Source organism: Phoenix dactylifera, unplaced genomic scaffold (genome assembly GCF_009389715.1).
Source record: "Phoenix dactylifera cultivar Barhee BC4 unplaced genomic scaffold, palm_55x_up_171113_PBpolish2nd_filt_p 000046F, whole genome shotgun sequence".
NCBI classification, from domain to species: domain Eukaryota; kingdom Viridiplantae; phylum Streptophyta; class Magnoliopsida; order Arecales; family Arecaceae; genus Phoenix; species Phoenix dactylifera.
In genome coordinates this window covers 891552-905180 of record NW_024067669.1, presented here as the reverse complement: position 1 = coordinate 905180, position 13629 = coordinate 891552, and the positions used below count along the sequence as shown (strand labels likewise).

The 13629-nt window shown below is 47.6% G+C and overlaps 1 protein-coding gene and 1 long non-coding RNA gene across 4 annotated transcripts in view; one reads left to right on the top strand and one right to left on the bottom strand.

The window, feature by feature from the left end:
- Nucleotides 1-4612: 4612 nt before the first annotated feature.
- The window catches only part of LOC103710119 (heparanase-like protein 3), a 52304-nt gene continuing 43287 nt past the window's right edge, over nt 4613-13629 (top strand). For 2 of the 3 annotated variants that reach the window (XM_039115981.1, XM_039115980.1), the window contains exons 1-2: nt 4619-4746; nt 4928-5076. In XM_039115981.1, coding sequence (XP_038971909.1) covers nt 4673-4746; nt 4928-5076 — 223 coding nt within the window. In that variant the 5' untranslated portion in view covers nt 4619-4672. Of the gene's footprint in view, nt 4747-4927; nt 5077-13629 lie in introns of all 3 variants that reach the window. The other variant, XM_039115982.1, reaches the window with a different exon arrangement.
- Nucleotides 12413-13088, bottom strand: LOC120104590. Its single transcript, XR_005506976.1, has 2 exons — nt 12887-13088; nt 12413-12705 (listed from the first exon to the last, which is right to left on the bottom strand). It is a non-coding gene; the product is annotated as an uncharacterized LOC120104590 (long non-coding RNA).

Here is a 13629-nt window from a genome sequence, read left to right as displayed (position 1 = left end):
GCCACTCTTTCATGGTGCCCCCTCGTCCATTCATGGCTGGAAGAGAAGTTCTTCTTCCTTGGCTCTGAACGGTCCTGGGGTTTGACCCCAGGTGGGGGCCAGCCCAGCTTAAGTCCATCACAGGCCTCCCCAGCTTTCTCCGCGTGAGCAGGAGACCCTCGATACCATCCGCAGCCTTGGGGACGGGAATTTTGCTGAACGGCCTTATTAGTGAGGACGCTCTGGTGAACGTGGGCCTGAGCTCGGCACGTCCTCAGGGTAAGGATAGTTAAACAGCTTTTTATTTCTGTTGTTCTAATGTTCTAATTTTGTTCATATCTTTTGCAAGACATCGGCAAGATGGACAGAAAGCGAAGTCCTCTACGCCCGCTTTCAGAAGAGGGCAGCCGAGCTCGTCGGGCGAGCCTACCGAGCCGAGGAAGAAGCAAAGGTCTCGGCGACCTCGACTCCCTCGCGGCAGCAGTGGCCGAGGCGGGTCTTCCGCCCCCGCGCATCCCCGAGGCGGGCCCTTCTCGCCCCGCTTACTCCGGGGCGGGTCCTTCTCAGCCCGCGCGCCCCGAAAGCTGGTCCAGAGGGAGGGCGCGGATTTCCGGGGGGCTCGGGCCTCCAGGGCAGCCTCGGTGGTGCCCCCATGCCCGGCGCCCGTGCAAAGTCCTGGTCGGCGGGGAACGCTTCAGTCGCCGACCAGGGGAGGAGTTCCGCGGGTCCCGGGCTTGCACGCCCCGCCATAGTTGTGCGGCGGTCCAGATCGGCCGCTCGTGCGACCCCAGCCCCCTATGCTCCCGAGCGGAGAGCAGTCAGGGAGCCTCGGGGTCCGTTCTACCTAGGCCAGCCGATGCTGGCCTTCCGGGTCCATCAAGCTCGGAGGAATGGGTGCCCTTTGCGCCCACCTGGTCGGTGTTCGAGGGCGATTCAGCCCCTCGAGAGCCCTCGAGTAGCGCCGCGAAGTATTTCGGCTCGCGCCTGCTCTCGGCCGACCGGGCCATGATGCAGTCCATGAGCTATAATGCTTTCATGGACTTCACCCGCTGCACACGCCGTCCGGATAAGTAAAATTTTCCTCCTGTGTAATTTGTATAGATTTTTTTCCTAGTGGCGCCTTATGTTTTTTTTTTCGTCTCTTTACCAGCATTTGCACGAGACGGAAATGCTGACGCACCTAGTCCAAGAATATCGGAGAAGGCCCGGAGGTGCCAGCGCGGGTTTGACGAGGCCCAGGCGAGGTACTTAGCCACCGAGGCGAAGTACCAAGCCGCCGAGGCCGAGCGTCAGGTGCTCCAGAAAAAAGTTGGAGCATCCGAGGAGGGAGTCCGAGCTCTTACCGCAGAGCTCGAGGAAGAGAAGGCGCGCACGCTGGTTGGCGAGGTCCGAGCTGCGCGCCGCAGAAAGTCGCCTGGCGAAGGCCGAGCAGGCGCTGGCCTCCCGCGGGCAGGAGGTGGAGAGTGCCCGCGCTCGCCACTTAGAGCTCGAGCGGGGGCTAAGGACCTCAAGCGGAAGGCCACCTATCATGAAGGCCCCGGGAGCTCGAGGCTCCGAGAGCAGGCCCAGAACGCGGCGAGGCTCTTCCGCGAAGTCGGAGGAGTTTCGCGACCTCCTAGAAGAGGAGGGCGTGAATGGGCTGATCCAAGGCTTCCGGGATTTCCGAACCAACTGCGGCGGCTCCTCCCGAATTTTGACGTGGAAACCTGCTCCAATCGGGAGCAGGGGTCGAGAGGCCGGCTGCGGAGGCAGAAAACTCCGGGGACCGAGGCGCCGTAGCCGTCCCCAAAGTGACGAGGTCGCCTCCGAGGCTACTCCTATCGCTGCCGAGGCCACCGAAGAGGTCCCGGGCTGCTGAGCCAACCACTCCTGGCACTGCCGAAGCCGAAGTGGTCGAGCTCGAATCTTAGTGTAATTTTTTGCTTTATTTGGTTTAAGTCGGGATGGCCCCCATACTTGTAAGGGCCAAACCCGAATTTTTGTACTTTGCCTACGGGCCTTTTGAAATGAATATACTTTTTGAAACTTGTCTATTGTAGTCCAAGTTTCTCTGCTCGGGTCCGTTTTAGGTTCCGAGATATGGGCTCTAGGGCCTCAGCTTTTACCCGCCACAGGGTTTTAGGTTTGGCTTGCCGAGCTCCGCTGCTCGGTCCTTCGACCACCGGCATAACGCTTATGCTAAGAGGAATTTGGGCTCGGAGAGTCTTTCCGAGCTTAGTCCAGGATTCGACCGACCCTAAGGCGGTCTCTAGGACTTAAAATTAGCGAAGTTAGTGAACTTTGGGTCCGAGCCTCGAGTTATCGGGGCGGACCGAATTTTTTCCCAACAATTGGGTTGAATACTTGTCAGCTCGTGACAAGGATTCACCATAGTATAATAGTTTGGTGTCGTGAGCATTCTTTCGCCGAGGCGATTGAAAATGGCTCTTCTGCTCGGAGTCCCATTCTTTGAGGACGTCAGCAGAGATCCGAGGACAATAGATAACGTAAAAACATTAATGTAGAAGCACAAATGGGTACCTTGTACCGTGTGCGTCCATGCGCCGAGGCGACTGAAGACGCTCCTCTGCTCGGAGTCCGTTCCTCGAGGACGTCGGCAGAGAGAATCCAAGAATGAAATAATGTAAAGACATTAAGTAAATGGGTACCTTGGTACCAAGTGCGTCCCTGCGCCGAGGCGACTGAAGACGCTCCTCTGCTCGGAGTCCGTTCCTCGAGGACGTCGGCAGAGAGAAATCCAAGAATGAAATAATGTAAAGACATTAAGTAAATGGGTACCTGGTACCAAGTGCGTCCCTGCGCCGAGGCGACTGAAGACGCTCCTCTGCTCGGAGTCCGTTCCTCGAGGACGTCGGCAGAGAGAAAATTCCAAGAATGAAATAATGTAAAGACATTAAGTAAATGGGTACCTGGTACCAAGTGCGTCCCTGCGCCGAGGCGACTGAAGACGCTCCTTCTGCTCGGAGTCCGTTCCTCGAGGACGTCGGCAGAGAGAAATCCAAGAAATGAAATAATGTAAAGACATTAAGTAAATGGGTACCTGTACCAAGTGCGTCCCTGCGCCGAGGCGACTGAAGACGCTCCTCTGCTCGGGAGTCCGTTCCTCGAGGACGTCGGCAGAGAGAAATCCAAGAATGAATAATGTAAAGACATTAAGTAAATGGGTACCTGGTACCAAGTGCGTCCCTTGCGCCGAGGCGACTGAAGACGCTCCTCTGCTCGGAGTCCGTTCCTCGAGGACGTCGGCAGAGAGAAATCCAAGAATGAAATAATGTAAAGACATTAAGTAAATGGGTACCTGGTACCAAGTGCGTCCCTGCGCCGAGGCGACTGAAGACGCTCCTCTGCTCGGAGTCCCTTCCTCTAGCGCCAACTGTTGCTGGAAATTGGACCCGAGGGCCGCCGCGAAGCCGGGAAGGAGGGGCTCCGCCGCAGGGACGGTGGGCGACCGCGCGCCGACTGCTGACGTCCTCCGGAAGGGGTGGAGCTCCGCCTCAGAAGCGGTGGTCGACGGTGCGCCGGCGAGGTGGTGTCCTCCTGGGGGCGCAGGTCCTGCAAGAAAATCGGTGGCCGGGCTCCCCGGCGCCGGCCCTCCGATGCTTAAGTCAGAGGGGGCAGATATGTGGAGAGAGCGGGGGAGAGAGTATGTGGAGAAGACAGTGTCAATATGTGGATAAGGTGAAAGAGATTGATGTCATCAATGGTGTCTGTGCTGTTTACTTCTATCTTCTCTCCACTTTTTCGTCCCTCTTTCGGGTTTTCCGGTCCTTCCGTCCCCCTTCTCTTTTCCCCCCAGGTTCCCTTTTATAGTGGGATTTTGTGTTACCTGGGAGGTGACGGGGAATTTGTCCCTTTCCGTCATAATTGGGCACGATTTGGCCCATTAATGGCGTAGTGGGAGAACGGGACCGAATCAGACCGGAACCAGGGAGTTGTCACGGTCGATCGGACCCGTTGGAGTGGTTTGAACCGTCAGCCGTAGTGGGCCTGAGGTTCGTGGATGGTAAGTGCATTTATTACTGAATGAACCGGCGGTCAGGAAGAGCCATACGCTCTGATGGTTCAGTGATCCGGAGATCGTCTTGAGCCGTGTTCATTAAATGACTGAGTGCATCGGAGACTTGAGGAGGTCTCATGCATTAATGACATGTCGTGCCGAATACCCGCGAAGATCTTATGCCTTGATGGCTTGGAGATGGCGGCAGGTTGAACATTGGTTGAGGCGTCGGCTCGGCAGGGGTGCCGAGCCGAGCTGGTCGCCCAATAGGGCGCCCTGTGGCGGGGTCGGCGCCCTTTGGGCGAGCACCTTCTAGCCGAGCGCCTCTATTTGGCGCTGTCTTTGGTCGGCGCTTTCTAGTTCGAGCGTTTCTCTGGTCGGCGTCCTCTGGTCGGCTCTTCTAGCGAGCAGCTTTACTTGGTTATTTTGGTTGGGCGCCTCTTCTTGGCGCTCTCTCTGGTCGGCGCTCCTAAGTCGAGCGCCTTCTGGTCGGTGCCCTTTGGCCGAGCGCCTTTCCGGTCGGCGCTCTTTAGTCGAGCGCCTCCGTGGCGGTATGACTTGGGGTTTTTCCCCCAACAGTGACCTTTCAGAATTTTCTCCATTGAAACTCCGCATTGGGGGCTCCTTGCAAGATAAGTCATATATGGCGTGGATCCTCAACAGCCATGTACTCCTTTTGTTAAGAAAAAATCTGAGATGTTTGGTTTTTCTCAAGGCTGCCTACCCATGCATAGATGGGATGAACTCAATGGTTTCTTCAAAAAAGCCGGGTACTTTGATTATTTAAACTTCCTATAAATGCCTCATGGACTAGTTTTTCCCTTGATCCCACTAGAAAAATTCTGTTAGGATAGTATGCTTTCATAATGAATGCTTTCGTGGTAGGCGTATCCTGCATTTCTCATTGCTCTCTTCATAAATTTTGTCTAATCCGATGCATTCTTGCTTCAGAGCTGTAATCATTTTTGGGCTGAATGCCCTTAATGGAAGGGTTCATTTGCCGGGTGGTTCTTTAGGAGGACCCTGGAACTCCACCAACGCTGCATCTTTTATTCACTACACTGTCAATAAGGGTTACACTATCCATGGTTGGGAGCTTGGTAAGAGTCATGTCCCATTTAGATTCCTCACTTCATAAAGATTTTGCTCAATAGAGATAGTACTGAAGTTAGAATAAACAATGACAAAAGATTAACAAACAGCTGATCTAATTCAATGGGATGTTAAAAATCTTTTATATTTAATTTACATCGATTTCTGTTAAGATAAGGATGCGTATGAATTTTTGCTTCTAACTAATATCATCCGGATGCACAACCAAAACCGGTTTCAGCCTGGGGAAGAGATGGTGATCTCCAAGCTATGGATCACTGCCGCGTGTCGTCTCCGAGACGAGGGATGAGAAGGAATCTTTTTTAGTCCCTGTATCCGTTTATGCGATATAAGTATTTCAGTTGGATGCTTGCCCACGCTGGGCCCTTTCTTGACCCCTTAGAAAAAGAAATGGGACCCACCCACAAGTTTTACCTATTTTTGACTATTTTTTATATCCAGTAATGCTAGGAATGAGAGCTTAGTACTAAAGTAGGGTGACATTTCGGCTAAGATCCATGGGCTCATCTCATAGGCAAATATATATATATATATATATATAGACTAATGGAACAGCAGATTGAGTGGCTTCATATGTGATCAACTATTTTAAAAATATTTTGCAGATGAAAGAGATCTATCTAGTGCACTCCAAAATTTATTATTTTTTAATTTTTTTACTGTATAATAATCCATACACCATAATATATATATATATTAGTGTAATAAGTTTAGTAATAGAGGAGGGAGGGACATTTTAGTAATAGGATTAGGCATCCGGCCCCGCATTTAATCGACGCTCACGCGTTTTGAACCTGAGCCACTTCGGTGAAATCTTAGCCCCATTCCAACTGTGCTATCATCTTAGGGCTCGTTTGGTTCGCGGGAAGTATTTTCCCTCCTAGGAATATAATTCCTGGAAATCAGATTCCTAGGAAGAGGATACCTAGGAAAGTACTTTTGGCATGTTTGGTTAACCATGGGAAAGTGACAAATTTCCAAAGTGCTTATGTTTGGTTGACCATCCACTTTCTTAGGAAAGTTATGTATAATTCCTATTATGCCCTTAATAAAAAATAGGTTTTTAATGCCTCTTTAATGCTTCTTTAATTCTGAAGGGTCTTTTTGGAAAAAAATAAAAAAGGAGTGATTCTCACCTCATGGGAAAGTAACTTTCCCATGTTTCTCATGGGAAAGACTTTTCCATGAAATGTGGGAATCATATTCCCATGGGAATACAACTTTTCTATCTCTCTCCTTTGAAAATAGGTTCTTTTTGGAAAAAAAATAAAAAAGGAGTGATTCCCACCTCATGGGAAAGTAACTTTCCCATGTTTCTCATGGGAAAGACTTTCCTATGAAATGTGGGAATCATATTCCCATGGGAATACAATTTTTCTATCTCTCTCCTTTGAAAACTCCAACCAAACAAGAGGCATTTCATTACTTTTCCGTTGACCACACTTTCCCCCCTCCTTTTCCTGCGAACCGAACGAGCCCTTAATCATAAATAATATTTTCTGGCTAGTTTTGTTGGGTGATGTTATGGATTATATCACGTACAGATAGACAGCCATTTCTGATAATATATGACATAACTGGATTATTATTACTTTCTAAAAAGGCATGTGAAGCAATTACAGCACACATGGATCATTATTCATGAGGACAAGTGCATATTTCGAATCTTGAACTCATGGAGTCTGGTAAAGGTTTCCTGCAGGGGGTTGCAGTCGGCCACGCATTCCGCTCGCGTATTATAACAATGTGACCCGCGTCCATGGGCTGGGCAGCAGTAGCAGGGACGCCCAGAAATGCAAACGTCAATATAGCACGGCTCTGGGCCTTGACCTATCCAAAAGACGTTCAAGGTTAGAAACTATATTAGCCTAGTTTGGCCATAATTTAAAATTGACGATCAAATATTATGATACAAAGATTTAAAACTAGTAAAGAAATACAAGTTGCAAGAATAGGATTTAGCTTTTTCTACACCAAAAAAATCATAACTGTGTTTTTAATGAATGAATACTGGTTAAGGTACTATTTTCTTTCAGTGTTGCCAGTCTTCTTCATCTTTTCTCACGAAAAGAGATAGACACTGTTGGGGGAAAACCCAAGTCATGCCATCTCAGAAGCGCCCGACCAGAGAGGCGCCCGACCAAAGAGCGCCGACCAGAGAGGCGCCCGACCAAAGAGCGCCGACCAGAAGCAATCCCGCCACAGGACACTCCGCTAGGCGACCAGCTCGGCTTGGCACCCGTGCCAGGCCCATGCCTTAGCCGAATACCCAATTTCCGTCTAACCCTTTAAAGGATCTGACAACTAAATACATGACTCCACTACAACCTGCCACCATCCCTAAGCCATCAAGGCACGAGATCTCCGCAGGTATTCGGCACGGCCTATCATCAATGCATGAGACCCCCTCAGGCCTCTGATGCACTCAGTCATTAAATGAACACGGCTCAAGATTATCTCCGGATCACTGAACCATCAAAGCGTATGGCTCTTCCTGACCGCCGGTTCACTCAGCAATTAATGCACTTACCATCCACGAACCCCAGGCCCACCACGGCCGGCGGTTCAACCACCCCAATGGGTCCGATCAACCGCGACAACTCCCTGACTCCGGTCTGATCCAGCCTTATTCTCCACTACGCCATTAATGAGCAAAATCGTGCCTAATTATCACAAAAGAGGACAAATCCCCCTGTCACCTCCCAGGTAACATAATATCTTCTTATAAAAGGGAACCTGGAGGAAGGAGGGAAGGGACGACACAGAACGGACACAAATATACACAAAAAAGAACAAACATTCCTCCTCCTTTACTCCCTCCACATATTAGCCTCCTCTGACTTAAGCTTCGGAGGGCCGGCGCCGGAAAGCCCGGCCACCGGCTTTTTTGTAGGACTCTCCGGGAGGACGCCACCAGTCGACGCACCGTCATCCACCGTCCCGGCAGCGGAGCTCCTCCCCTCTTGGTTCGCGGCAGCCCCCGGGTCCAATTTCCAGCAACAGACATAGATAGCGGAAGAGAGGGAGGAAGGCAAACGAACAGAGTAACCTAATACTTACATTGATTCTGAGCAAAGAGTCCTGCAAGGACGAAGAAAACCAAAGCCAAACGCATGGTCTTCATGGCGAACGTACCCAAGGGAATTGAAGAAGATAATCACAAGGCTACCTTTACACTATCAAACGGGAGGTAACACCGAGGCTTTTAAAAGCCATTATGGAAATTATTTTGGGTGGGAGTTACTAAATATATTTTCTTTAAAAAGGTTGCTATATATCGATGCCGAATGGAATTGGAAGACAATTATAAGGCTGCTTTTTTTGGCCAATCAAACAAGGACTTTTAAACCATATGGAAACTAAATATCTTCTCTTTAGTTATGGTGACAAAATCTTTCATGGTGGGAATCAGTATATATATATATATATTCTTTAAAAAGGTTGTGACAGATACATATAATGAATCGAATTAAACAAGGCAATCAATCACAAGGCTGTCATTTCCCATAAAACAAGAGACAGGCCGTCCAAGGTGTAGGTAAGGTGTAGGTCCAAGGTGGAGATAAGGATGCGTATGAATTTTTGCTTCTAACTAATATCATCCGGATGCACAACCAAAATCGGTTTCAGCCTAGGGAAGAGATGGTGATCTCCAAGCTATGGATCACTACCGCGTGTCATCTCCGAGACGAGGGATGAGAAGGAATCTTTTTTGGTCCCGGTATCCGTTTATGCGATATAAGTATTTCAGTTGGATGCTTGCCCACGCTGGGCCCTTTCTTGACCCCTTAGAAAAAGAAATTGGACCCACCCAAAATAAGTTTCCTTACCTACACCTTGGACGGCCTGTCTCTTGTTTTATGGGAAATGACAGCCTTGTGATTGATTGCCTTGTTTAATTCGATTCATTATATGTATCTGTCACAACCTTTTTAAAGAATATATATATATATATATATATATATATATATATATACTGATTCCCACCATGAAAGATTTTGTCACCATAACTAAAGAGAAGATATTTAGTTTCCATATGGTTTAAAAGTCCTTGTTTGATTGGCCAAAAAAAGCAGCCTTATAATTGTCTTCCAATTCCATTCGGCATCGATATATAGCAACCTTTTTAAAGAAAATATATTTAGTAACTCCCACCCAAAATAATTTCCATAATGGCTTTTAAAAGCCTCGGTGTTACCTCCCGTTTGATAGTGTAAAGGTAGCCTTGTGATTATCTTCTTCAATTCCCTTGGGTACGTTCGCCATGAAGACCATGCGTTTGGTTTTGGTTTTCTTCATCCTTGCAGGACTCTTTGCTCAGAATCAATGTAAGTATTAGGTTACTCTGTTCGTTTGCCTTCCTCCCTCTCTTCCGCTATCTATGTCTGTTGCTGGAAATTGGACCCGGGGGCTGCCGCGAACCAAGAGGGGAGGAGCTCCGCTGCCGGGACGGTGGATGACGGTGCGTCGACTGGTGGTGTCCTCCCGGAGAGTCCTACAAAAAAACCGGTGGCCGGGCTTTCCGGCGCCGGCCCTCCGAAGCTTAAGTCAGAGGAGGCTAATATGTGGAGGGAGTAAAGGAGGAGGAATGTTTGTTCTTTTTTGTGTATATTTGTGTCCGTTCTGTGTCGTCCCTTCCCTCCTTCCCCCAGGTTCCCTTTTATAGGAAGATATTATGTTACCTGGGAGGTGACAGGGGGATTTGTCCTCTTTTGTGATAATTAGGCACGATTTTGCTCATTAATGGCGTAGTGGAGAATAAGGCTGGATCAGACCGGAGTCAGGGAGTTGTCGCGGTTGATCGGACCCATTGGGGTGGTTGAACCGCCGACCGTGGTGGGCCTGGGGTTCGTAGATGGTAAGTGCATTAATTGCTGAGTGAACCGGCGGTCAGGGAGAGCCATACGCTTTGATGGTTCAGTGATCCGGAGATAATCTTGAGCCGTGTTCATTTAATTACTGAGTGCATCAGAGGCCTGAGGGGGTCTCATGCATTGATGATAGGCCGTGCCGAATACCTGCGGAGATCTCGTGCCTTGATGGCTTAGGGATGGTGGCAGGTTGTAGTGGAGTCATGTATTTAGTTGTCAGATCCTTTAAAGGGTTAGACGGAAATTGGGTATTCGGCTAAGGCATGGGCCTGGCACGGGTGCCGAGCCGAGCTGGTCGCCTAGCGGAGTGTCCTGTGGCGGGATTGCTTCTGGTCGGCGCTCTTTGGTCGGGCGCCTCTCTTGTCGGCGCTCTTTGGTCGGGCGCCTCTCTAGTCTGCTCTCTTTGGTCGGGCGCTTCTGAGACGGCATGACTTGGGTTTTTCCCCAACAGTGTCTATCTCTTTTCGTGAGAAAAGATGAAGAAGACTGGCAACACTGAAAGAAAATAGTACCTTAACCAGTATTCATTCATTAAAAACACAGTTATGATTTTTTTGGTGTAGAAAAAGCTAAATCCTGTTCTTGCAACTTGTATTTCTTTACTAGTTTTAAATCTTTGTATCATAATATTTGATCGTCAATTTTAAATTATGGCCAAACTAGGCTAATATAGTTTCTAACCTTGAACGTCTTTTGGATAGGTCAAGGCCCAGAGCCGTGCTATATTGACGTTTGCATTTCTGGACGTCCCTGCTACTGCTGCCCAGCCCATGGACGCGGGTCACGTTGTTATAATACGCGAGCGGAATGCGTGGCCGACTGCAACCCCCCTGCAGGAAACCTTTACCAGACTCCATGAGTTCAAGATTCGAAATATGCACTTGTCCTCATGAATAATGATCCATGTGTGCTGTAATTGCTTCACATGCCTTTTTAGAAAGTAATAATAATCCAGTTATGTCATATATTATCAGAAATGGCTGTCTATCTGTACGTGATATAATCCATAACATCACCCAACAAAACTAGCCAGAAAATATTATTTATGATTAAGGGCTCGTTCGGTTCGCAGGAAAAGGAGGGGGGAAAGTGTGGTCAACGGAAAAGTAATGAAATGCCTCTTGTTTGGTTGGAGTTTTCAAAGGAGAGAGATAGAAAAATTGTATTCCCATGGGAATATGATTCCCACATTTCATAGGAAAGTCTTTCCCATGAGAAACATGGGAAAGTTACTTTCCCATGAGGTGAGAATCACTCCTTTTTTATTTTTTTCCAAAAAGAACCTATTTTCAAAGGAGAGAGATAGAAAAGTTGTATTCCCATGGGAATATGATTCCCACATTTCATGGAAAAGTCTTTCCCATGAGAAACATGGAAAAGTTACTTTTCCATGAGGTGGGAATCACTCCTTTTTTATTTTTTTCCAAAAAGACCCTTCAGAATTAAAGAAGCATTAAAGAGGCATTAAAAACCTATTTTTTATTAAGGGCATAATAGGAATTATACATAACTTTTCTAAGAAAGTGGATGGTCAACCAAACATAAGCACTTTGGAAATTTGTCACTTTCCCATGGTTAACCAAACATGCCAAAAGTACTTTCCTAGGTATCCTCTTCCTAGGAATCTGATTTTCAGAAATTATATTCCTAGGAGGAAAAATACTTTTCGCGAACCAAACGAGCCCTAAGATGATAGCACAGTTGGAATGGGGCTAAGATTTCACCGAAGTGGCTCAGGTTCAAAACGCGTGAGCGTCGATTAAATGCGGGGCCGGATGCCTAATCCTATTACTAAAATGTCCCTCCCTCCTCTATTACTAAACTTATTACAATAATATATATATATATATATATATATATTATGGTGTATGGATATATTATACAGTAAAAAAATTAAAAAATAATAAATTTTGGAGTGCACTAGATAGATCTCTTTCATCCGCAAAATATTTTTAAAATAGTTGATCACATATGAAGCCACTCAATCTGCTGTTCCATTAGTCTATATATATATATATATATATATATATATATATTAATATATATATATATATATATATATTTGCCTATGAGATGAGCCCATGGATCTTAGCCGAAATGTCACCCTACTTTAGTACTAAGCTCTCATTCCTAGCATTAGTGGTGGATATAAAAAATAGTCAAAAATAGGTAAAACTTGTGGGTGGGTCCCATTTCTTTTTCTAAGGGGTCAAGAAAGGGCCCAGCGTGGGCAAGCATCCAACTGAAATACTTATATCGCATAAACGGATACAGGGACCAAAAAAGATTCCTTCTCATCCCTCGTCTCGGAGACGACACGCGGCAGTGATCCATAGCTTGGAGATCACCATCTCTTCCCCAGGCTGAAACCGGTTTTGGTTGTGCATCCGGATGATATTAGTTAGAAGCAAAAATTCATACGCATCCTTATCTTAACAGAAATCGATGTAAATTAAATATAAAAGATTTTTAACATCCCATTGAATTAGATCAGCTGTTTGTTAATCTTTTGTCATTGTTTATTCTAACTTCAGTACTATCTCTATTGAGCAAAATCTTTATGAAGTGAGGAATCTAAATGGGACATGACTCTTACCAAGCTCCCAACCATGGATAGTGTAACCCTTATTGACAGTGTAGTGAATAAAAGATGCAGCGTTGGTGGAGTTCCAGGGTCCTCCTAAAGAACCACCCGGCAAATGAACCCTTCCATTAAGGGCATTCAGCCCAAAAATGATTACAGCTCTGAAGCAAGAATGCATCGGATTAGACAGAATTTATGAAGAGAGCAATGAGAAATGCAGGATACGCCTACCACGAAAGCATTCATTATGAAAGCATACTATCCTAACAGAATTTTTCTAGTGGGATCAAGGGAAAAACTAGTCCATGAGGCATTTATAGGAAGTTTAAATAATCAAAGTACCCGGCTTTTTTGAAGAAACCATTGAGTTCATCCCATCTATGCATGGGTAGGCAGCCTTGAGAAAAACCAAACATCTCAGATTTTTTCTTAACAAAAGGAGTACATGGCTGTTGAGGATCCACGCCATATATGACCTTATCTTGCAAGGAGCCCCCAATGCGGAGTTTCAATGGAGAAAATTCTGAAAGGTCACTGTTGGGGGAAAAACCCCAAGTCATACCGCCACGGAGGCGCTCGACTAAAGAGCGCCGACCGGAAAGGCACTCGGCCAAAGGGCACCGACCTGAAGGCACTCGACTAAGGAGCGCCGACCAGAGAGAGCGCCAAGAAGAGGCGCCCAACCAAAATAACCAAGTAAAGCTGCTCGGCTAGAAGAGCCGACCAGAGGACGCCGACCAGAGAAGCGCTCGAACTAGAAAGCGCCGACCAGAGACAGCGCCAAATAGAGGCGCTCGGCTAGAAGGTGCTCGCCCAAAGGGCGCCGACCCCGCCACAGGGCGCCCTATTGGGCGACCAGCTCGGCTCGGCACCCCTGCCGAGCCGACGCCTCAACCAAATGTTCAACCTGCCGCCATCTCCAAGCCATCAAGGCATAAGATCTTCGCGGGTATTCGGCACGACATGTCATTAATGCACGAGACCTCCTCAAGTCTCCGATGCACTCAGTCATTTAATGAACACGGCTCAAGACGATCTCCGGATCACTGAACCATCAGAGCGTATGGCTCTTCCTGACCGCCGGT